This window comes from Phycodurus eques, chromosome 7, assembly GCF_024500275.1.
Source record: "Phycodurus eques isolate BA_2022a chromosome 7, UOR_Pequ_1.1, whole genome shotgun sequence".
Lineage (NCBI taxonomy): Eukaryota > Metazoa > Chordata > Actinopteri > Syngnathiformes > Syngnathidae > Phycodurus > Phycodurus eques.
The window spans coordinates 14,429,191-14,449,369 of NC_084531.1; the positions used below are offsets into that span (position 1 = coordinate 14,429,191).

A 20,179-nucleotide genomic window follows, 5' to 3' on the forward strand; every position below is an offset into this window, starting at 1 on the left:
GAGGCAACATGTTTTTTTTAGTTTTTTGTTTTTTTCTTTTTTTCCTCCAGCTCAGTGCCATCTGCAGGATCTGGTGGGACCCTAATTTGAACACTTTCGCCTCAGTTGCACCTCTGCACAAATTCTGTGGATCCTTCACCCCCCTCGCCCCCATGAGAACTGCATCTGATTCGGATGCACCTGAAGAATTCGCCAGGCCAAGGTGGGACGGTTCCTGACTTCGCTTGCTGCTGTTTTTGTTGATTTTTTTTTTTTTTTGTTCATTGGCCCAGGAAGGGGGGGGGGGCACCACCACCACCACCACCACCACTCAGCCGCCACTTGACCGCTCAAACAGCGGCGAAGAGACATGCGCACAGAGTAGACGCTCTGAGGAACGCACGCCGAAAACCATTAAATGACACTAAACACGTGCAGCTGGAAAGGAACGAGGGAGCGAGTGAGCGAGAGAGAGAGAAATCTTTTTTTTTTCGCCAGTTGAGTCGCACGTTGCAGTGGAGTGGGTAAACAATCTCGAAGTGGCGTCGACCCTCCGCACGCACGCACGCACGCTCGCTCCACGATGAGGCTGGGAAGCATCATTTTATTCGTGGCTCTCTGCTCCTTGAGCGCATATTATGTTTATGAGCCCATTCCCGAGGATATAGAGGAGAGATGGAAACTCATGCTGACCAACACTTTCTTCAGAAGTCTCAGCCACCTGGTAAGCAAGCAAGTTGGTTCTACTCTTTCTAGCATCTTTCTGTCTGGACTGTAATTATGATAAAATGGTACGCACTACATACAGTGGGCGGTACAGTTGTAAGAGTTATACTCGGTTCTTGTTTCAATTGAATGTTTATGTGTTTAAGGGTAAGATAGACGACAGCAATGAGTCAATGCTAGAGGCAAACAGTTTGAGTACGTAATAGATTGTACTGATATGTCCATTTTGTACATTATTTCAATTCGGACTTGTGAAGAAGAAAACAATATAACAATTAAATGCCTATTTTTGCACATCCTGTATTCGTGTGTCAAGTATTCATGCTTAATTTCAGTTCTTGAGCAAAACGGATAAAATAATTTCAATGTTTATTAAAGATTCTCCAATTTATTTTCAGTTCTTTTAGGCGTCTCATTGCATTGTGTTTTGCTGATGTGGTTATACATAAGGGTTGCACCAGATTATGTCAAATGCTAATCCACGTGTAGTATAGTCCTGCTCACACCTTCTAATAATAGAGCCTATTTAGGAACTGCGTGTGGTATACTGTTTCTTATCCCTGCCGGGGTTATTAATATGACTGCTTTCGAATTCACATTCCCAATTTATTTCTTACAAGATGATGAATGGTTTTTTTTCTGACAGTGACATTTTGGGGCTTAACAACTGGTATAAAGAGGTTATTGTCATATCTTTCTACATTGTCTGCTATATAGGTATTTATTAACATCCCCACAATGTGAAATCCTAAATGTGAATTTACAAGTGTTGCTTACACAATCCCTCCACAAAGTTCCAAGAACAATATAATTATTTTAATCAATATACAATAGTAAGACGATACACCACACCATCCTTATGTTCGCTATTGTTTTCTATCTAAATTAGATGCTATTGATTTTGATAAGTAGTGATGCAGATCTCATAATGTGTCAAGTGCCTTTTTTTAATTTTCAATGTCATCAATTGGCCAACAATGTTTAAAACAAAGATGTTTTTACAGGGGCTTGGAGCTAACAAGTTTGTCGTCACAGTTTCGGTTATAGTAGCGTACGACCTGATCAGTCTCACACCAGCCTCGGCTTCCCCCTAATTATTTCCTTTTCGAAATCAGTTGCATTGTATTGCTGTCGGGGTGCCCGACTTTAGGATTAGTGGCAAATGATAGTACGTCTGTTAATTCTGTAACTGGCTTCATTTTCCCTTGCAGGCGGACTTGAGTGAGTTAGTTGGTCTGAAGGACTACATGGGAGTGATGTATATCATAACTTTGATTGAAAACATTGCTCCCGTTTCTGACGAGCACATCAACGTGACGGTGGAGAAATTCGACGGGGTTGAGGTGGTGCTTTACCAACCGAAGCATCAAAGCGGCAACACAGAACTCAGGAGGGCCATCATATACCTGCACGGCGGAGGATGGTGTCTGGGGAGCTCTCGTAAGTCGATCAGCACGCACTGAATGAAATCGAGAATGGCATGTTTTACTCTAAATCCCTTGGTGTCCCGAGTTTCGAGCGACATGTTGACATTGAATCACGGAAAATTACAAAGCTGTCAAACACAATGCTTCTGTTCCTGTGGAAATAACACGCCGTCTGTTGGAGCGGTGGGTTCCTCAAAGGGGTGCCCAGTTTTGCTAATCCGGAATTCCGAAGCCACACCGTTCAGTTTGACACGTCGTGCTGTTCTTGCAATCTGTTTGTCCTAATCTAAGACACTTTACATGCTATGAAGGGATGGGCCTTTGAATGCATTTATTTAATCTATCCCTGTAGGTGAAATTAGCAATTGTAATTTGTTTTAAATGTGTTAACAGTAGGGCTCGGCGATTAATCAAAATTTAGCGTGATTTCAATTTTGGCTTCTAACGATCATAAAAACGTTTTAATCAATGAAAAAGGATTCATTTGCAGTGCTGCGGGTTGTGTATGCAAGTTCCTGTGTTGTAAATGCACCCTGTGTTGCTTCTAGCAAGCATGTGATGCATGTTCTTCTGCCTTCCCTGAGTGTGCTTTAAGCTGTTTATTGAAACCCCAGTTGGAGTTTAGTGTAAAACTAAATGCACAAGAGAAAATGACTCATATTGAATATTTTGAAAGCTATAAGCTGTGATCTTTGGCGCCACATAGTGCTGCAATTCACCATTGCAAAAAATGCAGTCCATCGCTTCGATATGTTGTAGGCTGCTGAGTCCGACTGTCCCCGGCTCCCCCTCGCCACTGCATATGTTTTATTTATTTTTTTCAGTGGCTTGTGTTATTGTATTGTAAATTGTAAGAGCTAAATAAGGTTGAAAAAAATTCTGTATAATAGTGTAATAGAGCTGGTGAAACCCACGAGGTAGATAAAGGGTGGAGAGAAACTGTCAAGAGTTCAATATCCAGCACAGCATGCATATACATACTCTAACCATTGCGGTGTTACAGTACCTTTTGTTAATGTAGAGACACATTCATACATTTAAGGGTTCCCCCCCTAACCATTCAAATAATGTTATTTATAAAGTAAATCTATTATTGTGTTTTACAACAATACTTAACTATTTCTATAATGTACCTGTCGATAAAAAAGCGAAGCTTGTGGCCAAAATGTACGTGGGTGGTATATGTATGTACGTTTGTGCCTTTCAAATAAACGAGCATCTCTTAAAATATTGTATCGCTCTCGTGTCCTGATTCTGGAGCAAACCGCTTCTTCCAACTATTAATCCAGCGTTTTATGGTTTTATAAAATGTGATAAAGTAAAACATGCTGTATGTGCAGCATCAAAACGTGTGTCCACATTTCCATTGGTTAAATGTGGAGCGGGGCGGGTCGCTTCCTACTTGACAGCAGGATTTTAAGACGTTTTTCGCCTGTCATCCTGCTCTTCTTTGTCTCGAGCATGCTTTTCGTGTCACGTCTCCTGACCTCAACTATATGTCACCGGCGATCGATGTCCGTAGGCAGCTTAAGGAAGTCGCGTCACTGCAGCGGTAACCTCTCCACGTCATGTTAGGTGGAGACGCTGAAAGTTATAATCAAGTCGCTAAAGTTCTCACAAACCACACTTGCGCGTTAATTTAAGCACATTAAAAGAAATGAGATCAACAAAAGCATTAAAAACAGATCAGTAAGAACGAAAGGAGTCTTGGGTTGCACATGTGACGGCCCACACAGCTGCTGGCAGGCAATGGCTCCTTGAAAAGAGATAAATGTTGTTCCTTTGCTGTAATTTTTATTATTGTTTTTGTTTACACAGCGATTATTTTATTACTATGTTATGCTATAGAAATGCAAAAAAAAAAAATAATAATGTTTTTAGTGAGTGTTTTCCAACCATGCTCTGCCCATTGCTGGGCAAAAAGCCTAATTTCTGTGCTGTCATCTCTGCTACGACATTTGCGGTGCGCCACCAACTGGGCTGGCGTGGGAATGTATACGGTCGACACTACATATAGAAAATAAAATACTGAAAAATACAGCAAGGTGTTAGAGGAGCCGACAGGCTTAATCAGCATTGTATCTCCTCTAGTAGTGGCTTGGGTGACAATAACCATTTTTTTAAATAAAAAAAAAAAAAAAAAAAAAAAAAGTTTAAATTGTGAATTGTAGTTTTAAATGCAAGACACATGCTTTTAGAAATTGCCAGCTTATGCTATCATTCAGTGGAAAACCTTGTCGACAGGCTAGATAATATTAGCATTAGATCACGGGGGTATTTACCTTCAAATAACAAACATTTACACACAAACGTTGTAGTAACACATAGAGACAGACAATATAACAATACACATGGGCATATATTCTTCTTAATCTGTAAAAAACGAGTTTAATAGTTTTATCGTAACTTTCTTCTTCTACTCTTTCTTTTTTTTATCTTACTGGAATATGCACCTCCATGCATCTATCGCGCCACACTGCCCACTAGAGGCCAAGGAGCGTAGAGCAGGAACAGGAATACAGACGTTTTTTTTTTTTTAAAAGACACTTTTTCCCCCCCTGACTTTCTGACATAAAATCAGACTAAAATGTTCCTGTTTTAGTTTAATTAGGATTACCAATATCATCATCTCTTTGATAAATGCTAGAATATTGAGAGGATTTCTTTTTTCTTTTTTCTCAAAGAAATATATATAATTGAGGCTGCATGGTGGTCGACTGGTTAGCACATCTGCCTCACAGTTCTGAGGACCAGGGATCAAATCCGGCCTCGCCTGTGTAGAGTTTGCATGTTTTCCCTGTGCCTGCGTCGGTTTTCTCCGGGTACTTCGGTTTTCTCCCACACCCCAAAAACATGCATGGTAGGTTAGTTGAAGACTCTAAATTGTCTGTAGGTGTGAATGTGAGTGCAAATGGTTGTTTGCTTATATATGCCCTGTGATTGGCTGGCGACCAGTTCAGGGTGTACCCCGCCTCTCGCCCAGAGCCAGCTGGGATAGGCTCCAGCACGCCCGCGACCCTAGTGAAGATAAGCGGTACATATATAGTAGATAATACAGTGACCCCTGGCGTGCCAATGTTTTTAGCCATGGCCGTATTTATTTTATTTGTTTTTTTATTTCTATTTTTTTATTCATTCATTCTCTGTACCGCTTGTCCTCACTAGGGTCGTGGGTGTGCTGGAGCCTATCCCATCTTTAATATATTATTATTTTACGTCTTAATTTATTTTCTGGTTGTTCCATTAAGTCATATTTCAAGTTGAGTTTTGGTAGTTAAATAAATACCAAGTGTCAAAATCAATTAATAATTGTGTTTATTAATCCTGATTTCAATATTGGTCAAAATAATCACGGTCATTACTTTTTCCATAATCGCCCAGCCCTAGCTAACGGGTTTGGAAAAACTATTAAGACTCCTGTTTCGATGCCATTGCTGACAACTTCTTTTGATTGCAAACTAGTACTGAATCAACAGCTTCTCTGCTGGTTGCAGCCCAGAAGTACACTAAGTTTTTAAGTGAATAAAGAATCCATGACTCGATTAATGCTCATCCTTTATCCCAAGTATTGTGGAACCTCCAAATTCAAATGCCCTTGAACTCATAGACTTGTGAATTTGACCAACATTTTCATGATGTACTTTGTACGATGTCATGAGAGCTCCGTTCATCAAAATATTGACTCTGCGTGTTTTTCTTTTTTGTGCTACTTACGCTAAAAGGATCAGCCTCAACAGGGAATGATGAGAAGAAAAGTGTACACTGAAAGTGACAGCAAGTTAGCAGTAAGAACAGATCTACTTCCATTATTTCCCATGGGGAAAACAATTCTGAACGAATCTGACATTGACTGGAATGTTGGAATGGATTGTATTTGACCTTAGAGGTTCCACTTGGAGGAGCTCTACATAACAGCAACTTTGCAGCAAGTAGGGATGAGAGAATGTCATTTAAACTGGTGGTTTATTATGTAGCCCTCTGAAATCTGTGTTCTGTCTTTCTTCACAGGCATGGGTCCTTATGATCTCCTTGCCAGAAAAGTAGCCACTGAGCTGAATGCAGTAATTCTCTCAGTAGAGTAAGTATAGTACACTCGTATCAAATTTAAAGGTCCAATATTTTGGCTATTTAAAACTTCACAGAGGGACTCTCTAACACGGACTTAGTATTAAAGTATCAATTTCATTTAAAAAAAAAAAAAAAACACATTGGTCTTGCCATATAATTGTCCAGAAAAGGCCCTTCTGACAGTTACTTCTGTTTGACACAGTTTTGTATCCGCTTTGTCCATATCTGGCTAAGACCGCCCCCTTTCCTCTGATTGATTGCCTCCGTGTAGAAGACCCAACCCTCACTACTTATAAGAGCACACGTTTTTGTTATGTTGACATTGCTGAGGGTGGAGGGGGAGGCGGAGATCTTTGATAGTGACATAGATAAGCTCCAGAAATTCAAATGTCCTGATTTTAGGCCTCTCAGTAGAAAAATGTCTGTAACTCAGGAATCCATGGATGATTTTAAGTCATATTTCACGTTTACTGAGGCACCATAGAGCCAATATAATATCCCAAATACTAGAAAAAGTTGGTTTTGTAAAATATGGCACCTTGAAAAGTATTTCAAGATACGAGCTATCATTTGGTCGAATTTTTATTTTGTTTTCCTCTTGTGCTGCAAGCAAGCTTTTGATGTGTCAGTTAAAGGTGCCGTAATGCCCTCGCATGTGGGCAAGGAGAGCCACCGTCGCTAATGGATTAGTAAATAGAAAGGCAGGACACTTGTCTGTGGTAGAAACAATTGTTGAAGTTAATTTCTGGAACATTCCACCTGTTTGTATACATTTCTGTCCTTACAGGTACCGTCTTGCCCCTGCTCACCACTTCCCAGTTCCATATGAGGATGTATATCGCGTGGTCAAACACTTTCTCCAGATAGGGGTGCTCGCCCAGTTTTCTGTGGATCCAGGACGCATTGCAGTGTCTGGAGACAGTGCTGGGGGGAACCTGGCAGCCGCTGTCTCCCAACAGGTGCATGAAATCTTTACTTCTTGGGTCACATAATGAAGGTCAAATGATGGTGTGGGAGATAACTAAGCGTGCACTGCAGTAACCTATCGGGTAACAACCAAACAGTGCAGTGGTGCTTTAAATTAGGAGTTTAACTCTTATGAGTTATGAGTTTTTCTTACCCGTGTATCTTGTACAATTTTCGTCCCATTGAAAAGAATGGAAATTACATTAATTCGTTCCAGCATTCAACCCTCCCAAAAACAAACACAACTCAATGATACAGTACTTTATAAAAACATACGGCAATAATATAAATAGAATTATAAAGAATTCAATCTTTTTTTAACCACATCAATTGTCCACCTGGTGGCAGTATAACACAGACAGACATATGCTATTCATTGAGATGTCTCCTCTGAGCTCATCAGTACAGCACTATTAGTCATTCTTCAAAGAATAAAGAATATATGACTGAGTACTGTTATACAGTCTATCTACATTTGCCATTTGTGTTCAATCCATTGCCTAAAGGATTATAACACTGCAGCATAAATGCTATTTAGCGTTAGCATTGAGCTAGCAAATTAAAATGCTAAGCTATGTTGTTGTTTTAAAAACACAAAGTGCAATTGTCTTTGTTTAGTTTTGTTTGATAGTAAACCTCAACTGGTGGTCAATAAACAGCTTGAAGCCTCTTTTTTTTTTTTTTTTTTAAGAATTGCTCACTATTTGCCAACATGTTCCTTGTGAAGTGAGTTGAGTTCACTGCCACCATACTCCTCTCATATCTTAAGTTTACGCTTGCAAGTCAAGGCAAAAAAATCGTCCAAACGACGGCTCGCATCTCGAAAAACCCGTAAGTCAAGTCACTCGTATCTCAAGGCACCACCATGTTGAACCAAAGCAAAACCGAGCATTTCTTCATGTGCAGGTAGACTAACGTTTAGTAGGTATTACTACTAAATTCTCGTGTAACTTTTAACTTTTATATTTGAGTAGGTGTGATCATTCACGTTCTGCTACCTCTAAAGTAAACTTTCTAGCTCTCTAAAATGCTTCTGGAGGCCATGTGTGACCGTGTGTGAATGGCATAGTGACAAGCATGTTGGTTTTGGCTCTGGGGTTCATGTATCATGTTGGCTTTTAATCACTGGCTATGTGAAGACACTTTACTGTAGATAGGGGCGATGTTCATGATTTCAATAAGATATCAGCTTTTCAACCTTTTTTTTTTATTCTTCTCCCCAAAATCTTTAGTTACTGAAGGAGCCAGCACCAAAGGTTCAGTTGAAAGCCCAAGCCCTCATCTACCCTGTGCTCCAGGCATTGGACCTGAACACGCCATCTTATCAACAGAATCAAGACATGCCCATTTTGCCGCGCACCCTCATGGTACGATTTTGGAGTGAGTACTTCACAAGCGACAAGGCCTTTTTCCGAGCCATGATGGCCAACGCCCACAACAACCCCGAGTCTTCCAGCCTGCTGAAGTTCGTCAACTGGAGCGCCTTCCTCCCTGAGACGTATCACAGAAAATACAATTACAGTGCTCCTGCCGTGGGGCAGGGGGAGGCAGGGCAAGCGTTTGGAACCAGTGGACCATCTCAATCTTTAGCTGACCCTAGGGCCTCCCCTCTGCTGGTTCCGGACGCAGCCTTGCGCTCTCTACCAAAAGCCTACATCCTGACATGCGAGTACGACGTCCTCCGAGATGACGGGATCATGTACGTCACGCGTCTTCGTGCCGCCGGCGTGGAAGTGACGCATGAACACTACGACTCGGGATTTCACGGAGCGCTGATGTTCACAGTGTGGCCGATGGACTTCCTCATTACACACCGCATGATGAGCAACTACGTGAAATGGCTCAAGGAAAACTTGTAAAAGAACACTCGACAAACATTTATTCAAGTGTTGCTGACTCCAAATTCTCAATTTGAATTTTGTCTTTGTAAATACAGTATATTAGGAAATATCTCTAGTGTATTTGTCACTTTTTTGACATTGTAATATTATGAATACATATAGTATTTTTTTTCATGAACAAAACATTGCTCTGGAAAGAGGACTGAAAAGTATCTGAGTTGACATTTTGTAGCGCATTTTCACGAGATTTTCACGAGATGCTGCTTTGTTTTCTCCACCACCCACAGGAACTTTGACCTGATTAGAATGTCCGTTGCATTAGTATCACTGTATGGCTAATTGTGTTTGGACACAGGGCCATTTTTGCATCCAGGAAGTGAAGGTGGAATTGCACTTTTGCATCTGTAACAGCTTCCACTCTTCTGGGAAGAATAGGAATTTGTCCATTCATCCAGAAGAACACCAGTGAGCTCATACACCACTGACTCTGAACCAGCTGGCTCAAAATCTCTGTTCTAATTTATCGTAAATTTGGTTGATAGGATTATTCTATACCCAACTCATCTGAGAATGCGTTTATGGACTTTACTTTGTACACGGGATGGGACATGTGAGGACTTGGGATTCTTCAGAGTCATGGTCCCATGTAAACTTCAACAGATTCCCAAAGGTGTCTACCCCAGGGCCTGATTGGTTCATTTATTAGGAGTATGTCCCATTAGAATTAGCATTAATACATGCACCTTGTAAAGTTTTTGTGGAATGTTTTTGTGAAACCTAATAAAATAGTTGCCCAAATGAAATGCAATTAAAAGCTGAAGTTGATTACCACATATGCTTAAAATGAAAAGCTATTGTTTTTCTATTGAATAAATCAGTGCTATTTTTCCATGAACAGAATACTCCTTGTTTTGTAACCAGGAATACCAAATATATAAACTACTGTTTGAAAAGTTTGGGTTTTCATTCCTAAACGTGCCTATTTTTTTTTTTTAACTTTTTTTTTAAAGAAATTATTTTTAAATTATTAAATTATTAATTTTTTTTGCAGGAAAGACCAGAGTTTTACAATCATATTAGTGTTGTCGTTTACTCCACAGTCATGTTTTACAGGATCCATGTGAGAGGCATTTATATTTTTCCCTAGGCCGAAAAATATTGGTGGTTTGCAACCCTCAAAATATCTCCACGTTTCATTTGTGTCCACTTTGCCTGTGGGTGCCAGTGACTTTCCTGCACAAACTGAATGTGTTGGCTTAACTCATCTTTTTTTCTTTCTTTGCTGTTCAAAAGGTGACCTGAGGCTTGGATAAGAAACAGCTGAGAGCCCAGCATTGGCAATGCAGCATACAGTAAAACCTCAGAATTTGAAATCCCCAAAGATGGTACAGTTGGGGAAAAGCATACTAAGAGTCGCACAAAACTCGCATGGTGGACATCATGCAACTACAGTAAGTTCAGTTCAGCTGCGATCCTCTAGCTCATTAATGGTCAATTTGTCATCGTATTTACAGCATAAATGGTTGTTTGTTTATATGTGCCCTGCGATTGTCTGGCGACCAGTTCTGAGTGTACCCCGCCTCTCGCCCGGAGATAGCTGGGATAGTCTCCAGCACGACCGCGACCTTAGTGAGGAGAAGTGGAACGGAAGATGAATGAATGAATTTACAGGATATTTTGTAACTTCTTTGCATTCTTGTATGGCGATGGCGGGTGGTAAAAATGTTGCTGCTGGTCTGGAATGCCCCAAAATTAGAGGCTGCCTGTATTATGTTTGGCCATTTAAGGTTTCATTTGAGCTTATTTGTGGTTGTCTGAAAGAAATAATAGCCAGATTCATTCAAGAATGCAACTTTAAAAAAGGGTTTTATATATTTGTTTCGCTCAATAACGCAACACCAATACATTCTTTGTTGCCAATTTGACTGATTTCCCCCTTGCATGCTTCTGTTAAGCGTTTTATAATAATAAATTGAATTCACCTTGTGACATGTACCCAAATGGAAGACGAGCAAAATAATGTTCCTGTCACTAGATGGACTGTATCTTCATTCCTACAAGGTTCCCATGAGTACCCAACTCATTTCTAAATGTTTTTTCCCCAAGGTTAGAAACCATTCTCCTGTTAAAATATTTGAACTATGTAACGATTACATTTTCCGCTTTTGATGTGGCACGACTAATTAAGATCCCACATATTACTGGCAATCCAACATTGAAGTCTTTGCCGGTTCCTGGATGTAAAAACAATGTGTGGGAACTGTGTGTCCTTTCCCCAAACATCTCATTTATTGCTTCAAAGACTTCAGTGAGTGAACAATCAATCTGCAAGGATACTCTTGTCTGCACATTGTTGCTCAATGTTCCACTCAGTACACCTTCACCGTTTTCTTACCAAGGGAATGGAAAATTACACCATAATGCGGATAATGTATAAGTGCTGATGAACCATTCATCTTATAGGATGATTCAAATAAGTCCTGTTTTTGTAAATGTAAATTGGGCTTTTAGTATGCTACACTAATCTTGTTTATTCTTTACTGTATGTTGTGCTTGCAAGTGCTATTGAATCCCCCTTTGGAGATCCGCTCCTGAATTCCTTTACCACTACAAAGGGATAATAACAGTAACGTGAAATGGATTAGGACCCTTGACTCCTTGGGAGGGAAACATATAGTGGTGGTTAAATGGATTACGCTGGCATAAGGAATGGAATGTGCCGAACACATTTCTCTGTTTGCACGCAGTATTATGATTACACATGCCTCATAAAACTATGTACGTACCTCCATATTCCCTTTCAGATTAGGCAGACGTTTGCCAACAAATATGATCGTCTTAAACACGTTAGCCAAACTGTCAAGAGGAATTCAGTTTTCATGTTTTTATATTTTTAATCCGTCAAATAAAAACTCTAAGCCCCTGTTACTGTCACATCATTACGACTGAGAATAAGGAACAGCAATTAAGATAAAGCGTGTGCTGGACTTTTGCAAATTTGCTCTAGGGGGGGAAAGAAATATTTATCAGTTTGTCTAAATATGAATATGAAGAAGTTCATCACTTTTAGCATCATCTTACTTGCTCTGTTCCTATAGTGTCCATCTGCTGTTGATCATAATTAAACTTAAATAGAAACACAATAGGAACAAAGCCAGTGTTTTATCCTTTGTTTTTCCTCGTTTCTGAAGAGACAAATCAATGATGGCTCAATGATAATTCGATTAGTTTTGGTTAAGAGCAGGGGGCACCAACAATTTTAAAATAGCCATATTTTGGGTACTTAAAGCAAAGGGCTACCAGTTTGATACACATATATTCAGATATAACAAATTTGCTCAAACTACCCTTTGATATCCATCAATGTGAAGCCACTGATCATGATGATGATTTCTCACAATTGTCAGTGATTTAACAAGGTGGGAAACAAACATCAATAATTGAAAAACATCTAAGGTCTTAAGTTTGTCCACTTGCTTAGCACTTCGGTAACAGTCATGTGACTTCAGTATGAGAACATGTTGTTAGGACAGTAGAGCCATTTGTATGTACAGTACAGTTTTTTGCTTTTTTTTTTTTTTTTTTTTTTTTTTTTTTTTTTTTTTTTTTTTATTACCCTGACTCTGTTTAACACACTCTTTCTACTTTGGACATCGTTTACCAAAGCATGGAACAAATTGAAGTCAGCATTCAAAGTATAAGGCTGATAATATTAAGATAAAGATAGTGTAAATGGGAAACTGTTATTTTAAGGTTATTGTCGGAAACTTCGAAAAGAAATTTTGATCCTCCATGGGATCCCAAAAATGTAAAAAAAATTAACAAACCCACAAGTTCTGCCTCAGAATTATATGGCTGCTGGAGGATCCAGGGGGGAAAAAAAGAAGAAGCTTGCAGTATTTTCTTCTGACAATGTTGTTCTAGCTCCAACATGATTGATGGAAACGTTGACATGCTTGGATAGTTTCACTCCTTCAGAGCATTTGTGTTGTGTTTGGACTGATACTGCTTTCTGTTTGTGATTTTACTCAATTTGTGATTCACCATAGCCATGACCTCCCAGACCTTCTTCCAACAACTGCCTTGCATTAGTGCTGGTCACACTTATTAGCTTTCCTGCCTGCCCTTCACGCTCTTTTACCCACTTCTTATTGGGTCATACTTTATTGAAAAACAGCCAGCAGTCACAACATGGAACAATAAAGCATGTGAAGGTTGTATAAAACTAATAGAAGTAATATTTGGTTTATATAAAACATCCATTTTCCAACTCAGGTGTAGTTGAGTCCTGATATGTCTTTGTCACACACTGTCTTTAAGATGCATTATGTAAGAAACAGGCAGATTTCGTCTTGGACATGGTTGTCTAGTGTGCATCCATCCATTTTCTGTACGCATACCCTCACCAGGTTACGGGTGAGCTGAAGCCTATTCTATGCTAGCTGACTTTAGGCAAAAGGCAGGGTACACCCTGAACTGGTCGCTAGCCAATCACAAGGCACATACTGACAAACAACCATTCTAATACAAATTTATAGTAAATGTGAATATAGAAACTCAATGATCTAGTCAAATTGTACTAAAACCCTTAGAGCAGTGATTCTTAGTGGGCTACACTAGTGGTTTGTGGGCACCCAGTAGTGGTATTCGAAAGAATCACTACCTAAGTACAGTTCGATTGTTGTTAGCGTTCAAGTTTGATTAAAAAAAAAAAAAACGGAATAACTTTTTTTAAGCATTTAAGTTGTTTTGATGAACACCTAGACCATTTTAATGTTTGTGATGATAGTGTTATTAGGTGCGCTTAATATTTTTTTTAGGTGGTACTTGAAATAAAAAGTTTGAGAGCCACCTTTAGAGCATTGCTATTGTGTTTGTAGTGTGCAGTGGTGCTGAACTTCCAGTGCTGTGGTTTTTAACCACTGTCCTGTTTCCATTCATACACGTACAACAGAATAAGTCATGGCTTCCTGCCAGTATATCAGCTTTGTATTGAAATAAAGAGACTACAATTTCACGAGTGAGTAAATTGAGCCGAGATCATCATTATTTCAGGATATGTGCTTTCGTTAAATTTTTGTTTCATGGCGTGCTTTGATATTTTTCTCATGGCATATATGTGGCTAGGCTAAATTAAGGTTAGGAAACACCTGCCATATTGCCATAGGCCTAAATTACAAGTGGATTTTCCATGATTCACCAAAACTCTCCACTTTTGTTCGGATTTAGAATACTTTTTTTCCATGAGAAAATAAGGAAAATTGAACTGATCTATTACAGAATAAAACGGTCACCATCTTATTACCTTTAAAGCAATATTTCACAAAAAGTCTGAACATTATCGGAAGGTCATAATGAAGTCAATCACTGTTAACATGTAAAAACAGCAAAACCCTCCACCTGCACATATGTGATAGTGGTGTCGTATGGCTTTGAATGTGCGTCTGCTTATTTTCCATAACTTGTGTATATTTTTCTTTGTTTACATTCTTAACAGCCATTTGTGAGGATGTGCCTTCTTTTGGCATTTTTGCGCACACAACCAGCTGAACACTCAGGCAGTTCTAGTTATGAATCACTGCTGAATGGAGCTCACATGAGGAACGCTGAGGTCTTGTGCAATGACGTCATGCCATCTTCTGCAATGTTTTGGAAAATGTAAAAACCGACAAAAATTAATAATTAACCCTTAGTCGCTTAGATTTGCTTAGGTCTCGTGTGATATGCTCACGTCTTGCCTGACATCATGCAGTGTAGCAGTTTCAACTGTTTGGTGCCACTTTAGAGGCGTATGTAGGTCAAGTGCACAGTAAATTAGCAAATAGAATACGTGCTATGTGCATTGTGTTCAGTTGTTCACACCGGTTCTCTCGGCTGCGTTGTTTTTCTGGCTAGCTTTCTACACTTTGCGAGTAGGAACTTTCTGAACTTGTCCCCCATGAGGAAGTAAAAGACTGGGTTGATAACGCTGTGCAAGAAGGCCAACGGTCGAGTCAAGATGTAGAGGCCCTCGATGTACATCCTTGTACACAACTGCACCCCTGCCCAAGCCTGCCGGGATGCAATCCTGACATTTCTCATCACGTGGTATGGCGTGTACAGAACCAGAAACATGGCAGATGCCAAAGCCATCACCCTGAGAGCTCGCTTGTACTGTGTTGTGCTGCGATGAAAAGCCATTTCCTGTGTCTGCAGTAGCTGTGCAATCCGGTGGGAGAAACCACAGAGTCCGAGCAGAGGTAGAATGTAGCCTGTTAAGGTGAGCCCCATGCTGTAGCCCAAAGCACTGACATCACCCTGGAGGCTGGCAAAGTCATTGCAGCGACTCCAGTTTCCACTCCGCAAGTCTTGAAGCATCAGCGCTATCATGGGGATCACTTCCACATTGACGCCAAGCCAGCTCAACCCGGTCACCACCAGCGCCGCCCGCGGCTTCAGCAGGAAGTGGTTCCGCGCCGGGTGCCGCACGAGCAAATAGCGATCCATGCTCAGCCAGACCATAAACAAAATGGATGAGTAGAGATTGACATGCAGCACGTAGCGGTTGATGATGCAAGCATAGTAGCTGGTCTCCCTCTGGTGGTTGGCATAGAGGTAGGAGAGGCGTGGCAGCGTGCAGAGGAAGATGAGGTCAGAGATTGCCAGGTTGAAAAGATAAACATTGCAGCTCTGCCACTTGGGTAGACAAAATAGGTAGCCAAATACGACCATAAGGTTCCCAGGGAAACCGATGCAGAACTCGAGCCCGTAAGATGGTGACAGGTAGAACTTTGCCAGTATACCATCTATCTCTGTACAATTCAACACCTGGAAAGTAGAGACATGGCAAAATGAAGCTGTGGTGAAAATAACCCAAAGCTCAAGACAGCACACTTATCACCGCTCACTTCAAAGAAAAAAAAAATGCAGAAAGTAAACCGCTACAGTCATATGTTAGAAACGAAATTAGACAGACAGTGGGAGGAAACTCCCAAACTGGTTTGTGAGTCATATACAACAGGATGTGACGAAAGGATTACTTATGAACTTTACAGTATGTCACTTTGAGAGTTGCAAGGTATACCGTACTAGTAAAGTACGGCCTTACCTCACCTTCAAAAACGAAACAGTACTGGTACCGCTTATTTTTAGTACCGCTACTTCTGCGCAGTTTGGAAAATTATAGGTTTAGTGTGCTTGCTTCAAGCTGTTCACAAACTGTTTGTAAAATATGTGCACTTCAGTATGTGTATTTGTATGTTGAATGAATGAAAGCTGGACGATTGTGGACTGTAGCTTACTTAAGTCAGTCTCCGGGGTCACACATAATACTGTAACAGTATGGCTCGCGCAGAAGGACACCACCGGAAACCGCTATGGAAGACAAGTCTCATCCACAACTCCCAACTGAAGTTTACTGTATTAATCTGACACCTAAAACAAAGATTTAAACATTGAACAATATATTTAGGTACCAAAATGTTCAACCAAACCTCATAATTGCGTTGAACAAAAGTCTGCTAGCTTAATGCTAACCTAATGCGAAATGCCATTGACGAGCAAATGGAAATTTGATGTTTGGTGTTGATAAATTTGAAAACAACTGCTTCTTTAACACAAACGGAGCCCACAGCTCCAGAGCTGCATTAACTCACTATTCATTTCATGAAGATGCGTCTGAAAATAATGTGTAAATATCGTAATGTATAAATGTGTTTGTACAGTATATATGTACGACAAAATGTGTATGTATTAATCCATCCATCCATTTTTCTGAGCTGCTTCTCCTCACTCGGGTCGCGGGCGTGCTGGAGCCTATCCCAGCTATCATCGGGCAGGAGGCGGGGTACACCCTGAACTGGTTGCCAGCCAATCGCAGGGCACATAGAAACAAACAACCATTCGCACTCACATTCACACCTATGGGCAATTTAGAGTCTCCAATTAATGCATGTTTTTGGGATGGGGGAGGAAACCGGTGTGCCCGGTGAAAACCCACGCAGGCACGGGGAGAACATGCAAACTCCACACAGGCGGGGCCGGGGATTGAACCCGGGTCCTCAGAACTGTGAGGCTGACGCTCTAACCAGTCGTCCACCGTGCCGCCTGTATTAATCTAATTACTAAAGAAAATCAAGGGACTAAGCATGTGTTCAGTGCAGTGTCTAAGCAGCATAGGCTGTACTACACTATAACGGCTTTAAAATAAATGTTATACATTATACACATTTAATATGTCCACTGGCCAATTTTATTTGAAATTAATAAAAATACTTAGAATTTGAAGTTCAAATTTGGTTCACTACTTCCACTGCTTTGACTGATGTTTTAGTGTTTTGCCGTGGTATCGTTTCATTATTGACATCGGGGTAATTTATGCAGGTATTGTAGCTAGTCTGAATTCTGGTTTCTTTTTGTATGTTGGCACACAGGTACGGTTCATACAGGGTTGTCTGGGTGTGATGTTGTTCTATAACTGGGGTAGTGACTTCTCCCGCGTGATGTTATTTACAGGGGGTCCTTGGTTTACAATGGTTCCAACATGCCAAGTGTAGGAATATGTGGTGCTGTTGCACAAGAAGCCATGCTCCATTACCATCATACTCACTGGTTTTCTTTTGATTGTTTTGTATCCATGGCCTACATGGCCATACAGATATTTACTGTAATTACAACCTGCGTTAGCGAAGGTTGGTGAAAGACAACCACGCGTTCCGACTTGCGTGTCAATTTGGGTTACGTCGCCGCCGTAGGATCAGAACTCCATCATAAACCAACGGCCCCACTCATATGTTTATGTGCCGGTGATCAGAAGTTCAGGGTGTACCCCGCCTCCTGCCCGATGATAGCTGGGATAGGCTCCAGCACACCCGCGACCCTAGTGAGGAGAAGCGGCTCAGACAATGGATGGACGGGAAGGGTATCCGGGATCTTGTTCTTTCAGTCACGACCCACAGCGCAGGGTAGGAACGTAGATTGACTTTTAAATTTAGAGCTTCGCCCTTCGGCTTAGCTCCTTCTTCACCACAACGGACCAATACAAAGTCTGCATCACTGCAGATGCGCCATCTATCCGCCTGTCGATCTCCCGTTCCATTCTTCCCTCTCCTGTGAACAAGACCCCGAGATACTTGAACTCCTCTACTTCGGGCACGATCTCAAGTACAAATGTACTTGTGGTTGTGTAATTTCACACTAAATGTGCAGGTAGGCACTCCAGAGACCCAACTTGTTTGCATAAGAGCAATCAAAGCTAGTTTTCCATTATATGTATTTCCCCTTTAAAATACAGAAAGAAACTGTCCTGTTGTTAAACATATTAGTTGCTACAATTCTCATTGAGTGTGTTTAGAGTGGACTCACCATTCCGTCGTCCAGCTTGAGTTGCTTAAAGCTTGAATAGGTTGTGCCCAAAGAAGTGCAGTGTGCAACCTACTAACTGCAAAGTGGAAACAGTAAATACAGAATGTTGTTGGTACGGCTGACTTTTATATGACACTGTTGAAAAAACAGCAACCACAACACAGAAACGGTGTCATATTTGCAAGCACCAAGAACAAAACCCGTGTTTAGTGTAGATTCCGAGAATAATATAAAGGTGTTTACTTAAATTTGAAAGGGCTGGTGTCAAGTGATTTTTACGATTGCACAACCCGTGAGGTTTATTCGGCCATGCAGTCCACTGCATATTTTTGCAACAATGCCGACAATGTTGGTCTGCCTTTTGAGAGCGCATGATTCACTGCTGAGAGACATGTGACACCCAGCCAGGGTGAGCTTCTTTTTTTTTTTTTTTTTTAGCGAAAAGAGAGCAGAGACTAATCTAGGTATAACACAACCTGCACGTCCTTCGGAGACCCAGCCTGCGTAGGTTATTTGGTTACATTACAATGAGCTCAAAAAGTAATCTTGCAGCATTCCTGCGCTTTACTAGTGTAGGAAGCCTTCCAGTTGAAGGTCACCAGTGTGGTTCGCAGCGGAAGTCCATTTTATTTAGCAATATTGAATAGCTTCACGCCAGATAACACAGAACAAATATTTGTGAGATAGCTGAAAAATTCCCTCAACGTCACCGCGCTCTTGCAGAGCAAAACAAGAAAGGCCGAGTTGTCTGTGCTTCATATTGAAATGTCACAATTGGTTGGTCCACCCTGCCTACATTATCCTTTGCTTGTACTGTATGGTTTTTAGATGTACACCTACCAGCCACAGCTTCATGATTACTTGCGTCATTTAATGATATAAAATCAGAGGGGTGTATCAAACATTCTCCTTTTACAAATATATTCGTTCATTCATTCATTTTCTGTGCCGCTTCACTACGGTTGCGGGCGTGCTGGAGCCTATCCCAGCTATCTTCGGGCAAGAGGTGGGGTACTACCTGAACTGGTCGCCAGCCAATCACAGAGCACATATAAACAACAACCATTCAAACTCACATTCACTCCTATGAGCAATTTAGAGTCTTCCAATAACCTACCATGCATGCAAGACAAGATATTTAATGTCAAACAACAACACATAGCATAACACATAACACAACCTATGCTGCCATCCAAGCAACGCCTTTTTCAGGGATTTCAGTAAGACAATGCCAAGCCACATTCTGCACATTTTACAACAGTGTGGCTTCGAGTAAAAAAGTTTGCGTACTATACTGGCCTGCCAGTAGTCCAGACCTGTCTGCCAGTGAAAATGTGTGGCGCATTACAAAGTGCAAAATATGACAACGGAGACCCTGGACTGTTGAGCAACTAAAATGTACATCTAACAAGAATGCGAAAGATTTGCACCTACAAAGCTTCAACATTTAGTGTCCTCAGTTCCCAAATGCTTTTTGAGTGTTGTTAAAAGGAAAGGTGATGTAACACAGTGGTAAACATGCCCATCTCAGCTTTTTTTGGAAAACTTTGTAGGCATCAAATTCAAAATTTGTGAATATTTGCAAAACAAAACAAAAAACAAGAGTATCAGTTTGAACATTAAATAGCTTGTCTTTGTAGGGTATTCAATTGAATATATGTTTAGAAGAATTTGCAAATCATTGTATTCTTTTTTTATGTACGTTTTACACAACATTCCAGATTCATTGGAATTGAGGTTTATGTTAAAACTGTAAGTACGACCTAAAATTAGATTTTTAAGAAATTACCACGCCCGATGGGTGGAAACTAAACGTCAGAGACAGAGGGC

The 20,179-nt window shown here is 40.6% G+C and overlaps 2 protein-coding genes across 2 annotated transcripts; one reads left to right on the forward strand and one right to left on the reverse strand.

Annotated features, from left to right (window-relative positions):
- The first annotated feature begins 340 nt into the window (after window positions 1-340).
- Window positions 341-9,891, forward strand: aadac (arylacetamide deacetylase). Its single transcript, XM_061682569.1, has 5 exons — window positions 341-703; window positions 1,917-2,145; window positions 6,141-6,210; window positions 6,988-7,159; window positions 8,399-9,891. Exons 1-5 carry the CDS (start codon window positions 563-565, stop codon window positions 9,023-9,025), a joined length of 1,239 nt encoding a protein of 412 aa, XP_061538553.1. The 5' UTR covers window positions 341-562; the 3' UTR covers window positions 9,026-9,891.
- Window positions 9,892-13,778: 3,887 nt separating this feature from the next.
- On the reverse strand, window positions 13,779-18,426 carry LOC133405253 (succinate receptor 1-like). The gene is made up of 2 exons (XM_061682072.1): window positions 18,350-18,426; window positions 13,779-15,814 (listed from the first exon to the last, which is right to left on the reverse strand). Exons 1-2 carry the CDS (start codon window positions 18,350-18,352, stop codon window positions 14,864-14,866), a joined length of 954 nt encoding a protein of 317 aa, XP_061538056.1. The 5' UTR covers window positions 18,353-18,426; the 3' UTR covers window positions 13,779-14,863.
- Window positions 18,427-20,179: the final 1,753 nt, after the last annotated feature.